This window comes from Pteropus alecto, unplaced genomic scaffold (assembly GCF_000325575.1).
Source record: "Pteropus alecto unplaced genomic scaffold, ASM32557v1 scaffold21, whole genome shotgun sequence".
Lineage (NCBI taxonomy): Eukaryota > Metazoa > Chordata > Mammalia > Chiroptera > Pteropodidae > Pteropus > Pteropus alecto.
Genome location: NW_006436282.1, coordinates 15,962,219 through 15,979,232, shown reverse-complemented (window position 1 = coordinate 15,979,232; position 17,014 = coordinate 15,962,219). Strand labels below are relative to the sequence as shown.

The 17,014-nt window shown below is 38.9% G+C and overlaps 1 protein-coding gene across 1 annotated transcript in view; it reads left to right on the top strand.

Moving 5' to 3' along the window:
• The window catches only part of RAPGEF5 (Rap guanine nucleotide exchange factor 5), a 272,187-nt gene that overhangs the window by 72,831 nt on the left and 182,342 nt on the right, over positions 1-17,014 (top strand). Inside the window, exons 3-5 of the mRNA XM_025046811.1 lie at positions 10,158-10,208; positions 11,917-12,023; positions 15,801-15,922. Of these exons, the coding sequence (XP_024902579.1) occupies positions 10,158-10,208; positions 11,917-12,023; positions 15,801-15,922 (280 nt within the window). The remainder of the gene's footprint in view (positions 1-10,157; positions 10,209-11,916; positions 12,024-15,800; positions 15,923-17,014) is intronic.

The following is a 17,014-nucleotide window of genomic DNA, read 5'->3' as shown; positions in this document are numbered from 1 at the left end:
CTTTCACGAAAATCCTATTTTCTCTTCCAGCCAAAAGGAACCTTGGGTGAGAGTCAGAGAATTCTGTCACTGCTCTGCTGGCCTTGCTTTGTCACAGGCACTCTGCCATGTTCTAGGGATGTGGATGAAAAAGATACAATCTTATCCCTTTGAGAAGCTTGCAGTGTGATTGAGAAGACCCACATTTGTGTACATAGTAATAAGTAAAGTTTGCTGAGAGCTCAATAATGGTTAATACTCATTGGGCATTTATAAAACAACAGGCACTGTTCTGAGCTCTTTTATAATTTTTTTTTAAGTCAGTGCTTCTCAAAGTGTAGTTCACCAGCATCAACACTCTTTGGGAACTTGTTAGTAAAGCTGATTTGTAGGCCTTTCTCCCAACCGGCTGAACCCCCAACGCCTGGGAATGGGGCTCAGCCATCTGGTTCAGTAAGCCTCCAGGTGACGCTGATGCATGCTGAAGTTTGAGAACCACTGTTTTAAGTAATTTAATCCTTACAACAACCTTATGAGTAGATTTTATTTCTCCCATTTAAAGAGGTGGGAACAGAGGCACAAAGAAGTTAAATAACTTGTCTGAGGACACATAACTTTTAAGTGGCACAGATAGCATTTGAATCTAATGATGTAAATTCAGAGCTTGGCTCTTAACTGCCACGCAAGGCTGGCTCCCAGGGAAGAAGGTGCAATGCACAGAGTGAGGAGCTGCAAATTCAAGAAGATGGAAAGAGTTAAGGAAGGTGTTGAAAGAGCTGGATGTTTTCCCCTCTCCAAATGTTTGATAAGAATTAAATGTATGCAGCGATACTTAATTGTATGCAATGCATCATGTTAGATGCTGTGGACATTTATAAAATACGAGTGGAATAGAGATCCTATCTTTAAGATTCTTAGAGCGAATTAGAGGAAATCAAATGTAAATAAATATCTGGAATCTAAAGTGCTTTGGAAGTACATAAGAGAAATTTTAACAGGAGATTTGAGCATATGAATACATTTAAACATAAACTGTATGAAAACTTAAATGAACGAGGAGAAAAGCATTCTAGGTAGGGAGAACACTGTGCAAGATTCAGATGTTTGAAACCACATATTCTTGCACCGACCAGACCTTTTGTGTATTTGGCCCTTAACATCAGTTTTGTGTAGTTTAGACTTGTCTATATTATGGTATAGACTGGAAGTTCCTAGTTTAAAAGGAGTTAGTAAAACTCATTGCTTCTTTTTTTATTTGTTTTAATCTTGGGAGCCAAAAGTTGTTTTGATTCATTTCTTGCTTTCATGTAACATGTAAGTGAACATGGAAATGTGCATTAAACAGTTTTGGAGGAAATAATCTTAAATTGCAGTGAGAGATCATTTGGTTCAAAATGAAAATAAAATTGTATCAATTACTGGTTAAGCACTGGAATATTTTGCCAGTGAGATTCTAGAGCACCTCCAGCTCTGTAAAATTTGATAATCTAGACCAGGATTGGTAAACTTTTTCTGTAAAGGGCAAGATAGTGATTATTTTTGGCAGGAAAACACAGACCGTATGTAAACAAATGGGCACAGCTGTGTTCCAATAAAACTTTATGAAAAACAGGTGGCAGCTGGGTTCGGCAGTGGGCCGTAGTTTCCCGACCCCTTATCAAGGTTCCCACCTGACTCACGTGGTTTAGATGAAGGCTTTGGAAGGGGCCAGGTCACCTCAAAATGTCCTTTGCAGTGATACAGTTCTGAGGTTCTTTGTATGTCTTAGTTGAGTAATTGAGAAATAAAAACTAGAACTAGTGACTAGAAGACTGTATTTTATCATCTTTGTTGTTTTGCAGCTTTCAAAAATATATGTACAGATTGACAAGAAACATGTAGGAGACTAATTTATTTCCAGAGCCAAAGAAGGCAAGACAGGTGGTTGTTCCAAGGTGTATTTCTTTTGCTCACTTCTGGAAAGAAAAGGAGAAATGGACATTTTTCGCTCTTGAAGACCCCACATAAAGTGACTTAACTGAAGTGTTTTTCACTACAAAGAAATAATTGGCATTCAAGTGGATATTTAAGTTTTAAAACAAGCACATTAATTATTCAGTGTATAAAATAGATAGCAGGTCCTCGAATAACATTGTTTCATTATAACATCAATAAGGAAAAGAATCGATGCCTGGCCGGGGCCACTGTCTGTGTGGAGGAGTCTGCACGTTCTCCCCCTGTCTGCGTGGGTTTTCTCTGGGGACTTCCTCCCACGTCTGAGAGAGATACATGTGTGGTGAACCAGCATGTCCCAACTGTCCCAGTCTGACTGAATGCTGGTGTGGGTGGGGTCCCGCCTTGCGCCCTGAGCTGCCAGGAGAGGCTCCGGCCACTTGGGACCTTAAACTAGAATGAGCGGGTTGGAAACTCATTCTTTCCTTTTTATTCATCTTTCTTAAATGTATGTGTAGCTCGTCTGTATTTAAGTGTTTAATGTTAGAAGTGTTTGGGGTCTTTATTTAGGAGTTTGGTGATGTTTCTGTGACCAGAAATATGCCATAGGAACTTAACTCTTGTTTATATCAGTTAGCCTGTGGTAAAATTGGTTTCTTTATATTTCGTGTCTCTTAAAGTTCGCAGTTTCCGAGAACCTGTGGACAACATTTAATGTGGCCTTGCCGTGCTCTCTGTAGATGCTCGCTGCGCACGTGACCACTTAAGACAGTTGGTAAAGGAAAGGAAGGTGGCAGCAGTGGCATATCAGAGGTGACGGTGGGTTTCGTAGATTTTGAGGTGGTAACATCCCACTTTACCACTTGGCCCGAGAGTCTGGATCATGAGGCGGTGTGGCACTGGGAGCAGTGGTCAGCTCCTTCTACTGTAGAAGGTGCTAGATTCACAGGAGTTATAATTCCCTCTGGGGGTTTACAGGCTGGTTGAGGAGCGATGGCATACACATACACATGGAGCCTGCTCAAGGCATTATATTTTAGTGGCAAATACAGACAAGTGTTAGAGCTTTGGGAGGGAGTGATAAATCATGGGAGGCTCAGGGCTTGGGGTGGGCTTCATGCAGCGTTTACATGGATCGAAGGAAGGGCAGGATGTGGCAATGTAAAGAGATGCAGGGAGCAGAGGTCATGGCAGGGGCAGGGGCGAGAAGGCACACGGTTTGCATAGTAAAAATTGGACGACGTGCTTGGCTAGAGCGGACAGTGTGCGGGGGAGCAGGGCAGCGGGGCTTATGTGGACACTGAGGGCACTGACCTCTCCAGTGAAGTCTTGGAACACAGTCTGTGAGCGCTGAGGAAAAGTAAACTGTGTTTGTTTTTAAATAATTATCTTAAAAACAAGGTGATATAGGTAAGGAGATGTCTGAGGAAGATGAATGTGATTTATGTGAAGATGCTAGCGGTCAGAGTGGGCAGGGAGCAAGTAGGGTCATTCTGTTTCGTAGCCTAAGATAATAATATGCTGAGGGCAGTGCAGCTTTTGGCAAGGAAATAGATGCTGTCTTTTGAAATAATACTTGAGTTTTTTGTTTTTTTTAAGACTCTATTTGTAGGGAGGAAGGAGGCCGTTCCTTTTCTGTGTAACTTATTTTAAAATAAGTTACTTTCAGACTTAACTTTCAGACTTAAAAGTTGTATAAATAGTACAGAGAGAGTTCCCATGTAACCATCACCCAGCTTCCCCAAATGTTAACATTTTATATAACCACCGTACACTTGTCAAAACCAGCATCAACACTCAGTTAACTCAAATATTGACCTCATTCGAATTTACCGGTTGTCCTACTACGTTCCTCTCTCAGTCCAGGATCACACATTGCCCTTCATTGTCAGCTTCCTTTGGTCTCCTCCAATCTGGGATAGTTTTTCTTGGTCTTTCATAACCTTGACAGTTTTTGAAGAGTAAGGCTAGTTATATTGCAGAATGTCCTTCAATTTGAAGTTGTCTGATGTTTTCACATTAAATTCAGGTATGCATTTTGACAAAAATACCGTAAAAGTGACTTTCTCAGTGTGTCATATCAGCAGGTACATGATGTCAACATGTCTCATGATTGGTGATAACTTTGATCACTTTGTTAAGGTGGCGTCTGCTCATCACCACTGGAAAGTTACTGGTGGTTGTGTTTTTTTTTTTTTCCTCTGTACTCAGTAATATCTTACGGGGAGACACTTTGACACTTCACAAATATCTTATATCTCATTATATTTTTGTCCCCTAATTTTGGCATCCAATGATGTTTCTTGTCTGCAACATTTAGTAATGTGGTGTTTGCCTAAGGGTGCTTTTCTATTTTCCTCTTTTTATTGCATTAGGTAATTAGAATTATTCTTTATGAAAGAGCCACCCTCCTCCACCAAATGTTTATTTAGTTATTTATATCTGCATATACTCATGGATCTTTATTCTATGAATATAATGTAATACTTAAATTATTTTGCTGCTCAAATTGTCCCAGATGTAGCCAGTGGGAGCTTCTTCATGTTGGCTGCTGTGGAAACGATTCTTCTTGGAGTCCAGGTGTGACTGGTGGGTTGATATTAATACAAGTCAGGAATTTAGTGAAATGTGGTGATAAACTAGCTGGTTAACTTGACTGTTGTTCCAAATCTTTAGTGACTCGATTCCTAAAATTTAAAGGCTTTTCTGGGATTACATTAACCAAGGAAGCTCACCTTGTTAGGCAAAAAATAATATTCTCTTGTTTGTAAACACAGTGAAAAGAAAGATATTTTCCCAAGGATTGCATAAAATCAAGTCGTCGACACTTTGGGTTTGTTTCAGTTGTACCTATTGCATATATTTTCCCAGAAGCTGCTGGTTTTGCCGATTTATGTCCCCAGGCAGGTGAGATTGTGAAATATTTATAAGTATTCCTAGAACCCACTTTGATTTTCTACTGAAGCTTTTAAGTGGGGCAAACATGTTTACACTAGAAGAGAGTCCTTTAATAATGGGAAGTGAAAATTAAGTTTAGCACTGTGGATCCCCTTAAAAGGGTATGTTCTTTCAGAAGGTATGTAGGCGATATGCTGTTCTGCAAACATGAAGGTACCTTGGCTTAGGGCTATGTCTGGGCCGGGGTAGATAGAAGGCACATACCGCACGAACAGGTGCAAGGTGGGATTTACTGAAACACTGGCTCTTTGTTCTACGGCAGCCAGACTTAGAAGCTCAGCCACAGAGCCCAGTGCTGCTGATCAGATGACTTACTACTCTCCTGTGTTATGAACTCAGCCAAGAGTGTGAGGGAGGAGATGTTTGAGGAGTGCTCCAAGCCTTATAGATGAAACTGGATGATGAGAGGTTCCAATTGCCAGTTTCAACCCCTGATTTTTACAGTTTTTCTTGAACCTGGGTACACGTATGGGGCCGTAATTAAAGTTAGGCGTAGGTTGCAAACTCGGATACATTTTTTAACCTTTTTATGTCTAGTTTTGTCATCTGCAAAAAGGGATTAGTAATGGTACCTACCTCACAGGTTTTCAAGGATTGAGTGATACGTTGCATGTAAAATACTTAGTAGAATCTCTAGGATATACTAGAAACTCTTTTATTGTTTAGTAATATGCAGCATGTTACAGCATGGCTTTGGAATCAATGACTTTCGTTTCAGTCCTGGCTCTGTAACTCTCCAGCTCTGGGACCTTAAGTAAATTTCTTAATATTTCTGGCCCTCGAGCCTCTTGTCTGTAAAAATATGAACAGGTGGGTGTAGTGACTGATATGGGAAAGTGCTGAAGACAAAGCGCTCAGCAAGCATTTCTGTCACCTTGTCTGTCATTCCATTTTCTTAGCACATCACAGAGCAATAGAAAAATGTAATTTTAAGAACATTGTGGACTCTGGTGCGGCCAGGCCATGCTAAGAAGCTATTATTACAAATGGCCCTTTGGCTTTGACTGACTGTTGGGAGCTCACTCCTCGGAGCCCAGGGGAAGTGGTTGTGGGCCTGCATTGTGACCAGAGCTTGCAGAGAGTCATGGTGAATTGCCCTGCCCTTCTGTCTCCAGTTTGCATTATGCTTAACTTATGGTGACCATGTAATTCTCGCACCAGTATACTAGAATTCTGTACTTTTAACCTTGATCAAGCTTTGATTGGGATATGAATGTGTCCTGGGGCTTAAAAAGGACCTGCAGTCTTACGACAACTATACTGGAGCTCAGCCTTTATTGTTCTAGTCCATAATCTCTTTCCTTTTTTAATTTTTAATTTTTCAATTAGAGTTGACATTCAGTATTATTTTATATTAGTTTCAAGTGTACAGCATAGCAGTTAGACATTTATATAATTTACGAAGCGATTCCCTAATTCATCCAGGACCCGCCTGGCACTACACAGAGTTCTTACAATATTATCGACTATATTCCCTGTGCTGTATTTCGCATCCCCATAATCTCTTAGCATATCTGCCCTCCAGTTATTTAGGGAGCTTTTCGGTTTCCCAGGACTGTAAGAAATCTCAGTATACTTATTCTGCTTTAACATCTTCCTATTCAACTCGGCACCAGAAGGGGGAAAAAGACAATGGCCGAAGGTGACAAATTTGTGTTATGAACTGAATTCTCAAGTTATCGATAAACTTGGTGGTTTTCCTGTTGAATAGAACAAGTCATACTTCTGTGGTGAGCGAAGTGATTCAGCCTTTCTCCTTTCATTTCTTTCTTCCCATGGTAGACCAAGAGCTTTAACTCAGTCCGAGGTGAGGATTAAGGCACGTCCTTTAAGAGCCGATAAAAAAATGTGCCGTCAGTCTGCCATACAGTTTAGCAAGATAGTGACTCTGGAACGAGTCCCATGCTTGGTTCAGATCCAGCTTCATTCACTATTATAGTTTAACTTTAGTGGACACCTCACTGAAAGAAATGAAGGTAATATGTGATTGCTAACCACTTTCCCTTTTGAGTTTTGCTGTTGTTTTTTCTGGAAGTTCATTTGTGACTATTAAAGAGTGGCAATTTTCTAATACGTGTTTAAAATATGAGGTTTGCCTGGGGTCATTTAGGGAATCGTTTTTCACGATTTATTAAAATGGAAAGGAGAAGAAATAAATTTGAATTGAAATCTAATTTTATTTATATTGTTACCAGGCTTCTCTCTATTGTGTGTATGTATATATATATGTTTCCCATGAAAGCATCATTTCACCTAACTTAAGTAATTCTAGGAAACTGGAAATAAAGGGGGAGAAAAGAACCATCATCTCTTCTGGGTGTTGTATTTATGATGGTATGATGGTGGCAGGCATTTAAAAGAGGACACCCTGTAGCAAATGGACCAGCCATTCAAGACTATAAATTGTTAAGAAAGTGAGGTCAAGAAAGAGAATTCATGGGTTTAAAGTGTTATTTAGATCCTATGTCTTCTGGTAAATGGATTCCTAAATAATGGATGGAAACTTGTTCATATGCATGTTTCTGGAAGCTCCCACACTGCCTGGCAAAGAACTCAGTAGGTGCTTCATGGATGTGAAATGTATGGAAGTGATTAGATGAAGCCCTGGAACGCTGAGAAAGAACACTGAGGGAATCAAAGATGGGAGGAAGACATGAAAACAGCTGAGTAATTATATATTAGGGAAACAATATTGCAATGGAAAGGGGTGCATTTTCAAGGGTGTTAGCCCTGCAGGTAAATCCTGGGAGAGGAACTCATGAGGTGACTTAGAGCAGTGTTTCTTAGATTCATATAATTTGGCCCATGGTATTCCCTCGATAAAATTATGCAACAATCCTTTCCTGTTAAAAATGAGGCAATGGATGGGCTCTTCCTCCATGTCCTTTTTTTCTTTCAGTCTTTGACACTTGGCTATTTTTGCCACAACTAACAGAGTAGCCTTCGAAAAAGTACAGAGTTATGGTAGTTATTTTAAGTTTGACAAGTCAGTGCTTTTTGGAGTTCTGCAGAGAGCTCAGTAGCTTCCCCGAGCTCAGCTGAGTTTGAAAACTGCTGTGCTCCAGCATTAGTGAAACAAAGCTCCCCGGGCCCGCTTCAGGGAGGGCTTCACAGGAGTTTCTGACAGCAGATCAAGGTGTGTGTCCCGTACAAGGCAGTTTCTTGTTCTGTTGCTCTTGTCGATTCCCTGTGGGCTAGTAGCTTATCTAACACTGTTATCCAGTCAGCGTGGAAGAATCCCATTGCTTTATTTACTCGCCTTACCCATTTTTTTCAAAGGAGCCATCCATGGGGGAGGTTTCTGTGAAGTGGAATTGTGTGAGTGTAAAACCAGAGTTGAGATAGCCAGATTTAGGTTGGCAGCAGAGAGAAAGGAAGTGGTACTTTTGTGAAAGTGCCCCTGCCTAGTTCTTTAGAACTTGTTTCTACCTGAACGCTTTCTTCTTAACTAGATCATAGGAAGTTATTTGCTTTTCTGAGCTGAATCGGGCCATTAGATGAGTAATAGGTTGTCAGTTCTGGCCTGCCGTATTGATTTTTAAACGTCTCTCTGGGAGGAAGAAATCACTTATCATGATTCATCTTCAAATTATAAATCTGGTGGATATGCAAATTTTAAATTGTTCAGTATTTCAATAAGTGAATACAATACCTGGGCTCAGATGACAGAAGGCCTAGGAAGAGCCAACTGGGAGTGTGCATAGACTAGACTCGAAGGGGTAGGTGGATGTTTTATGTAACACAGGGTAATTTAAAATGGCCTGTCTCATAAATTTCATTTTCTTTGAAGCTGTTGCAAATCTTTAGCAGAGTGTACCGATTGGCATTTTTGGGTAAAGAGTCTATACATTTATTTTACTTTAATTAGAATATAAGTAGCGTGGAAGGCGTATGGAGTGAGAAAGAGGCAGAATGGGAATTCTATCTTAGATTAGATTTGGTAGAAGGTCCAGATGCTGGAAGGCGATGATTGGCAGGGTGTGCTTTATAAGTTTAGCAAGTTCTAGGAAGTAGAGGTGGCAGACTAAAAACTACGGGATCTGAAAAGACAGCAAGCCTTGGAATAGAGGTGTAAAGAGCTTTTAAAACATGGGTTGGAAGCTCAGTAAGTGTTAGTTCCTCTGTTCTTTTTCCTATACCACGATGGGAAATGATAGTCATTTTCTATTGTGCTTAAGCATATGTGGGTGATGGTGCTGCTTACTGGATTGTTAGTTAGGAAAAATTAGCTCCTACATTACTAAGTTGATATAGAGATATAAGTATCTACAAATAAGTAAATAGAAAAATAAACATTTTTGTGAAAGGTGGTGTGCTAGCTGCTGTGAAAGCAAAGCCGCATAAGCTGCCAGCACGCCCGCCCTCCAGGAGCTTATGGATTAGTTAGAGCAAATACACTCACAGCAAGACAGCCAACAATGCAGAGCACCTAGGAGTTGCTACATGAATAGTCAAAAAAGAAAAAGAAAAGAAAGAGCTCCAAAGGCAGACAAACCCCGGTGGACCGCGGCGGATCAGAGGAGCTTCACCCAGGAGGTGATCGCACAGATCTGAACTTCAAAGACTAATGGGATTCAAGGAAGTGTCAGGAGAGACGGAGGGCTTGCTAACGTGGAGGGTGGTGTGCGTGGAGGCAGGGTATGAGTGGCAGGTTCTTCTGATGAGTTCTTGATAAATCAAAGAAGCCAGATAGGGAGGTGGAAAGGGAATACTAGAAACCAGTTGGAAGCAGACTGTGGTGGGCCCAGAGGGCAGGCCGGGGGGTCTGGATTGATGCGTGGAAGCAGTAAGAGACCCACTGTAAGTCCAGGGGACGGTTTAGAGACATTTGTTGAGTTGAGGTTTGCAGGATGGCCTGAGAGGGCTTAACTAGAGGGCAGGGAAATCCCTGGAGAAGCTGAGGCAGCCGTTCAGGAGCATAGAGATAAAAGCCTGAGTTAGACTGGTGGAAGCGGAAGCGAAAAGGAAAAGAGAAATGCAATTAAAATCAGATCGAGAGTAAAGTGACAAGTACAGAAACATCCCTGTCTTTCTGTTGTACTTTTTAAAGTCGTGCTGTCTAGATTGGGGGCTATTCAAATGGCATATCCTGTCCTCCTGGCACGAATGTTGACCAGATACACTGAATGAGAATAAGGACGTTAATCCATCGCTGTGGCCTGTGACTAGAGATTTAAGCTCATCGATTGGCGTGGACAACTGCTGGGCCTGCCACTGCGCATATTGTGCCCTTATGGTACAAAGATTTCTATTTGGTTCTAATTTTTCCCTTTTTTCTTTTAAAATAGACTCTATCGAGAAGAATTTCCAATCCATACCTTGAACATACTTCTTCCCAGGTATGATTCTTTTCTCTCTTACAGTATTTTATGAAACAGTAATTCAGAAATCCTGATGTAGAATTCTCTAGTTATACCTGTCCCCTTTGCTCCTGATCATGCCACCTCTTTCCCCTGCGGATTACACAGCCGAAGGTATTTGAGATGTCTCAATAATTCTGTCATAGTTCAAGATGTTTACTACAAAGGAAAAAAAGTTTTTTTCCCTATCTTCCAAGTCCTTTAGAATACATTAGCAATATAGCAGAGTTAATTTATAACATAAATATTTTCAATTTGCTGTATTGATAGAAACATTGTATTTTTAAAATAGTGGATATTTTACACTGAAAACTGGATTGTTTATATTTATAGTTATCTAATAGTAGAATATCACTGTATGAGGATGCCTTGATTGTGTTGTGTTAAACAATCAGTCAATAAGGAGCTGCAATTTTTAAAATAACTGGAGACCATGAACTTTGTGAGGGCAGGGACCTTTTTGGCCTTGTTCCATTATTGTATCTCCAGCATCTAGAATGAAGCCTGATAGCTGCTTATTAAATGTTTTTTGAATGACTGAGTGACTGACCATTGGTATCATGTCAGGACTGGTCAAGTGTCAACTGACTTGTAGGTCTTTTATGGTAATAGTTTCTGTCATCTGACTTGTAGAAATTTTTTTTTTAAAATTTTTTTTTTTTTTAGGTTTTTTTTTTTTTTTAGTTTTAACATGTTAAAAATAAGTTATTTCCCACACTTCTCAGTTTCTCATTAGTTTAGGAGATGATAACAGGAAAATTGAGGAAGTTTAAAGATGGGGTTGAATTATTCCCTGTCAAGTCTTAATATATCACTAGTTTGTTTGCTTTGAGAGAAGGTATATATTTTGTAGGGGCAAAATTTTATAGGTGCAAAAAGAGTTCAGAAAGAAACTGGTAAATAGATGTGAGCACATACACCCAGTATGTATTAACGTTCCTGAGCATTTACTTCTGAAGACAGTTCGTTTCCATTTAGCCTTCTTTATGAAGCGGCACTGCACTCCATAGGGAGGTGCCAAGTGTAGAGAGAAGAGATAGTATAAAAGTAGGACGTAGAACTTTCTGGGTCTAAAGAATACCCTCCTTCATTCTCCAAGAATTAGACACTCATATAGGCAAATTAGAAGATTAAAAAGAAGTTAAATGAAATTTTTATCTGCTAGATGGAATTGCGAAGTAGATGAAACCAGGATTCTTGGAATTAACTATTAACTCTGCAGTTGAGTGAAGCTTAAAAGCCAGGCAGATAGCAAGCAACCTGCTATCAAATCGTGTCATGGTGCAAGATGTTCACTAGATAGGAAAATATTATTTTCCCACCTTCTAAGGCCTTTACATGAATGCATTATCAATATGGCAGAGTTAATGTATAATAAAAATATTCTTCAATTTGTTGTATTACTAGAAATACTATGTTTTAAAAAACACAGTGTTTTTACTCTAAAAATTTTGTGTAAAAAGAAATTATTTATAATTATAGTTAAAGCAGTTTAGCATGTGGAAAATAGCTCAATAACATAAATGAACCAGTAGCAAAATGATAATACAATAAGCAATTGTAGTTCTGTAGCTACATTAAGTGTCTTAAACTTAGGGATTTGGTCGTGGTTTTTATGTATAGTATGCTTACAGATTGTCACATTATTGTTCCAAACTTTCAGTGATTGTTTGTCTTTTCCACTTAGATTTATGGAGAGAATTCTTCTTGTGCAGGAAGAGCACTGAGGAATATCATTATTGTTCAGGCAGCTGACCTGATAAAGGACAGAGTGAACCTCAAGGGATTTTACAGGTAACACAGTTTTCTAATACCTTGTCAGAATTTCTCCTTGCGAAAAAAAAAAAAATGTGTTAAAATTGTAACCTTGATCACAGAGAGCTAGGCTATATCAGGACAGGAGTAGGAGGGATTGGTCAGTTTGTTTGAAGTGTCTACTCGGGATGCTGGTGGTGACCTATCCCTTCTTTAAATTTAGCCGAGTGTTTGTTGAGAGCTGGACTCCTGGTTCTGAAGTCAGAGTCTGGAATCCCCAGCCACAGATGTGGATGGATTCCTGAGAGTCTTTGCTTTCTCCGAGATGGAATATTTTATAGTAATTTTATTGGGCGTGTGCTGCACTAGGACTTCCATAAGTCTAGGTCCTCTTTAAGAGAGGACTCTCTGTATGTAGGTCCATGGACTGAGAGAACTGCTGCTCAACTCGCCAGGTGAGAGCGAGCATCCTCTTGGGCACTGCAAAGAGGGGAAAGGACAGGTTGGCATAGGGGTAGCATTTTTCTGCACTGGCTCGTGAATAAAGGCAGAGTTATTAGAATAAATGGTGGGTTAGTGGCCAGTTTTAAAGTACAGCTGGACCAAGATAGCCGTGACTTAGAAAGTTAGGAGTAGATGTTTTCATTTTCTGGAGCAGTTTAAAGAAAAAACAAAAGTAAATTTACCTTATTTTTTTCAGTTTTTATTTTTATTTTAAGTAAAGATATTAAACCATATCAAACAATACCAAAACTACAAAAATAAAACAAGAATTAAAAAAATATTACCATTTATTACCTTTATTCTATCCTATAGAAATGAGATTGTAATACCATAAAGAATAAGATGGGTAGGCACAATAAGGGACAGCAAAATAAAGTGGGAAAGATTCCCAGAATAAAGGAAGTTTCTTTAAGTTAACTAAATTTAGACACATCTGATCCCCCTCGCCCCCTTTTTTTAAAACGAAAACTGTATAAGTCTTTGGGTCTAGATGTGAGCAAGCTCATGGGATTCACTTTAGCCACTGCATAAAGCTGTGTGTAACATCTGTTGTTGTTTTCAGTTTCATTTCTTTATGTGATCTCTATGGATATAGATTGAAAAAAGATTTGGAGATGTACATTAATCAGGTTCATGGAAAAGGGCCTTCTGTCCAAGTCAGAACATTCTTAGGGTTTAATGGGAATAGAATGGGGAGAAAGCATGTGTTTTGCTATTTCAGGTTCTCAAAAGTGGGGCCAGAAACTCCTTTCTTTTATAGTCTAAAGGCTGATTAATATTCTGGGTTTAAAAACAAAGAGCTGAGACGATGGCCTAGCACAGGTTATTTTCATATGTCTGGTAGTAAATTGAGGTAAAGTGTTCCCCATGTACCAGATGAGAATTACTTTCAAAACTGGTCTCTGAATATCATCATCCCATTGGTACTCCAGATTAGGGTTCTGGCTGCACTACCGTGAATTAATTGCTAAAAATGTAACCAGAGACAGAAGGAAGCCAAAAGATATCAAATGTTCAACTCCAGAGACTGGTAAAATCAATGCTTTATTATGGCAGTCACATCGACCTTGTAGCTAATCGCACTCCCTATCAGCGTTCCTACCTAGTATTGCAACTGTAGTTACATCTACGTGTACTTGGAACAGTTTCTTCTGGATTCGGTACAAGACCGAAAATATTCTGGGAGTAAGAACTGGTGGCAGTATTCAGATTGCTCTCTTCCAAATATCTCTGTTTTCTTCCTCACTGCTCTCCCCTAAATCCTATTTTAACTGGATTGTAGTGGACCTGCCCAGAAGTCAGGGGAGTGTGAGTGAAATGCAGAGGCAGCTCACCTCATTATTCGCTAATGTTGTCATGGCAGTTCTGTATTTTAGCATATTGACTCAGCCTCACCCCTCCAAACAAAATGAACCCTTGATGAGGTAGAGTTGAGGGTCGGGGCACTGTGGTCACCACCGTCACCTGGGAGCCAGTTAGAAATGAGAACTCTCAGACCCCAGCCCAGCCATACAGCCTCAGAATTCACGTTAACAAGATCCCCCAGGTGACTCCTAAACATGATTTTGAGAAGGCCTGGTCTAAGAAATCTCTTCCCCGTCATGTGTGAACGAACATACACATGCAATCTGTCTAGCCACTGTTTGCAATTTGGCAGTTTAGTTTGTTCAGGAAACATTTTGTTGTGTCCTTTCATATTCCAGGTCATGTCAGACATAGAGTAAGCTGAGGAGCTTACTCTAATGTTTTGAGAATAAGGATTAAAAACAACAGTGTTTAATACATGTGATAAAAGTGCTTCCAGCAATTAGCTTGAAGATGCTGGCTAATTGACAGAGGTGCTGAGAAATTAATTAACACTTTGAGCCTTTAATATGAAAGGTGTCCTATAGAATTAGAAGTTAATATTGGTCTAATTGCTTGTTTTGTTGTGATCTGTTTTCTCATTTGTTTTTTTTTTTTTTAAAAACACATTTATTTGACTGTTAATCTTTGTAATGTCTTAATGCTAACCTGCAATTAAACGTGTCTGTTATTGCCTTAATTGCCTTAGAGTATCTTATAAATAGTGATACTGTACCAAAAAAAGTGATGCTTTATCAAAAGCTAGAATATTTGATCAAATATCTCAGCATGAAAGCTTACTCCCTTATGTTTTCTTTACCCTAGAAAGTGTAGCACCTCATTTCTTCATATTGTTGGTTACTGCGTGATTTCTAAGTATTTGTGCCCATACTAATCACAAAAGATAGACAATATTTTCCTATTTTGGGAATACAAATAAAGTCGACATCTTTTAGTCATTAAATACCAAACGTAGAATAAATATAGCCATTTACATGATATATCTTTAAAAAAACATTTTGGTGACAATTTCTCATGAGGGAGAGTGGGATTCAATGAAATTTCTGAAATGAAAAACCATATTTCGAAAATTTTTCTTTTTTTAGTTTTTCATCAGAAGCTTATAAAGATGGAAACATAGATGCGAAAATACTGCTTATAAGGCAGTATTTGGCAGATTGGAGCATCCATTGAATATAGTTCTGTATTTTAAGATTACAGAGACTATTGTGTATATATGTGTGTATAGTTAGTGGAATCCATCACATACATCTGGATTTATGGGTTTTTATGATCTAAGTTGCTTAGCTCAATTGCTTAGATTATATTTAAAAGATTAACAGTCAAATTTATTGTTTTTTGAGACATTTTCGAGTTTAATCTCTGAAGAGTAGCAAACAAAACTCTACACTTCTCACTGTAGTCCCAACTTTGTCTAACCTTCTTGGAATTATTTTGTTTTCAAAGAGATTAGATAGAAATCCATAAATGGATGAACCAAAGTTTATCATCACCAGCTTGAGGTACTTGTCTTACCAAGGCAAAAGCATTACCTTTATTTAAAGGACTACTAAATTTATTCATTCATTTATTCAAACATGTATTTTGAGAGCTTACTATGTCCCAGGTCTGTCTTAGTTGTTGAGGTTTAATAATGAGTTATACATAGTCCTTGCTCTCCTGAAAATTATCCTTAAGTGAGGAAAGCAGATATTATTTTTTCAGAAAGATGTATAATTACAAAATGTTAGATGATTTGAAGAAAAAGTATAAGAGGATACATTTCTAAGTTTCTCTAAGGAAGTGATATTTGAGCCGAAATCTGAAAGATGAATAAGAAGTACATGTCGTTTATTCTCGAGTCACTTTTTCAAAAAGCAAGCACATGAAAGGGATGGTATTAAATATCAATTTTTTGGCAAATGAGTAGCAACAATGTCTTATGCAAATGGCTTTGTTTTTGTCCAGGAGAAGCTGTGTTGGGTCAGAGCTGGTAGACTGGCTTCTGGAACACTGTCCTTTTGTCCAGTGCAGGTCAATGGCCATAGGGGTCTGGCAGATCCTACTGGATATGGGAATTATGTCATCAGGTTAGTATTATATGTTTTGAAGGCATAGAATCATTATTAAGCTACCAGACCAAAATACAGTTGATTTTCTAGAGGTTGTTACCATCTGGATGGAAATTGTTTTTGCAGGTAAATATTTGTATTCTCTCTTATTTTAGAAATAAAAGTGACACATTGTTATTTGATTGTTACTTCTCTCATACCTTTTGTAAAAATAATTAAGGTATAGCTGCTGACTCATAGGCATGCACCTATAAGAGTCTTTTCCTTACCTCCTCCCGTCTCTATTCAAAAGGCAGCTCGCATTTTTTTTTTTTAAACCGGTGACATATTTAGTTGCCCTAAATGTGTGATTTATCTTGCTATACTTAGAATAATCATCATGAACCATTAGTGGAATGTGTATGCCATCTTGATTGACTAAGTAATCATGAACAGTTAGAGATATGACCTATGAAAATTGGCTGTTTAAGCAGAACACAAAATTGATGTTAACTAGAAACTAAAGTAGATGGTGGATATCTTTTTTCTTTGTTGAGCCCAGAGAATTGAAAAATTAGAGGTCAGAACAATCTGGATTCTTCATTTAGCTCTGTCACACAGGTGCTGGCTGGTCACTATGAAGCCCTTTTTTTCTATAGGTAATGTGTACTGGGGGCCAGAGAACATTGTGAGGTTCAGAAAGGCATAAGGCATATCCTAAGTCCCATTGTGAATGAGTGGTGCAGATGGGGATGTGAGTATAATCTTAGTTAGTTAATAGTACCTAGCACCTGATATTATTATTTAGAAAATCAATTAGCCACCTTTGAAGAATGTTATCAGCTTGCTTGTGCAGTTAAACAAAACATTGTGTTAATGTTTTCTGGATAAGTCTTCTGTTATTGATTCCTTTAAAACGACGTTTCCCAGCCTTGGTAGGGTTGAGATTTTGGGCTGGGTAATTCTTTGTTGTAGGGGGCTGTTTTGTACCTTATAGAATGTGTAGGAGCAGCTCTTTCTTCTACCCACCAGATGCCAGTAGCACCCCCTAGCTGTGACAACCAGAAGTATCTCTAGACATTGCCAAATGTTCCCTTGGGGTCACAGTCTCCCTGGTTGAGAACCACCAAT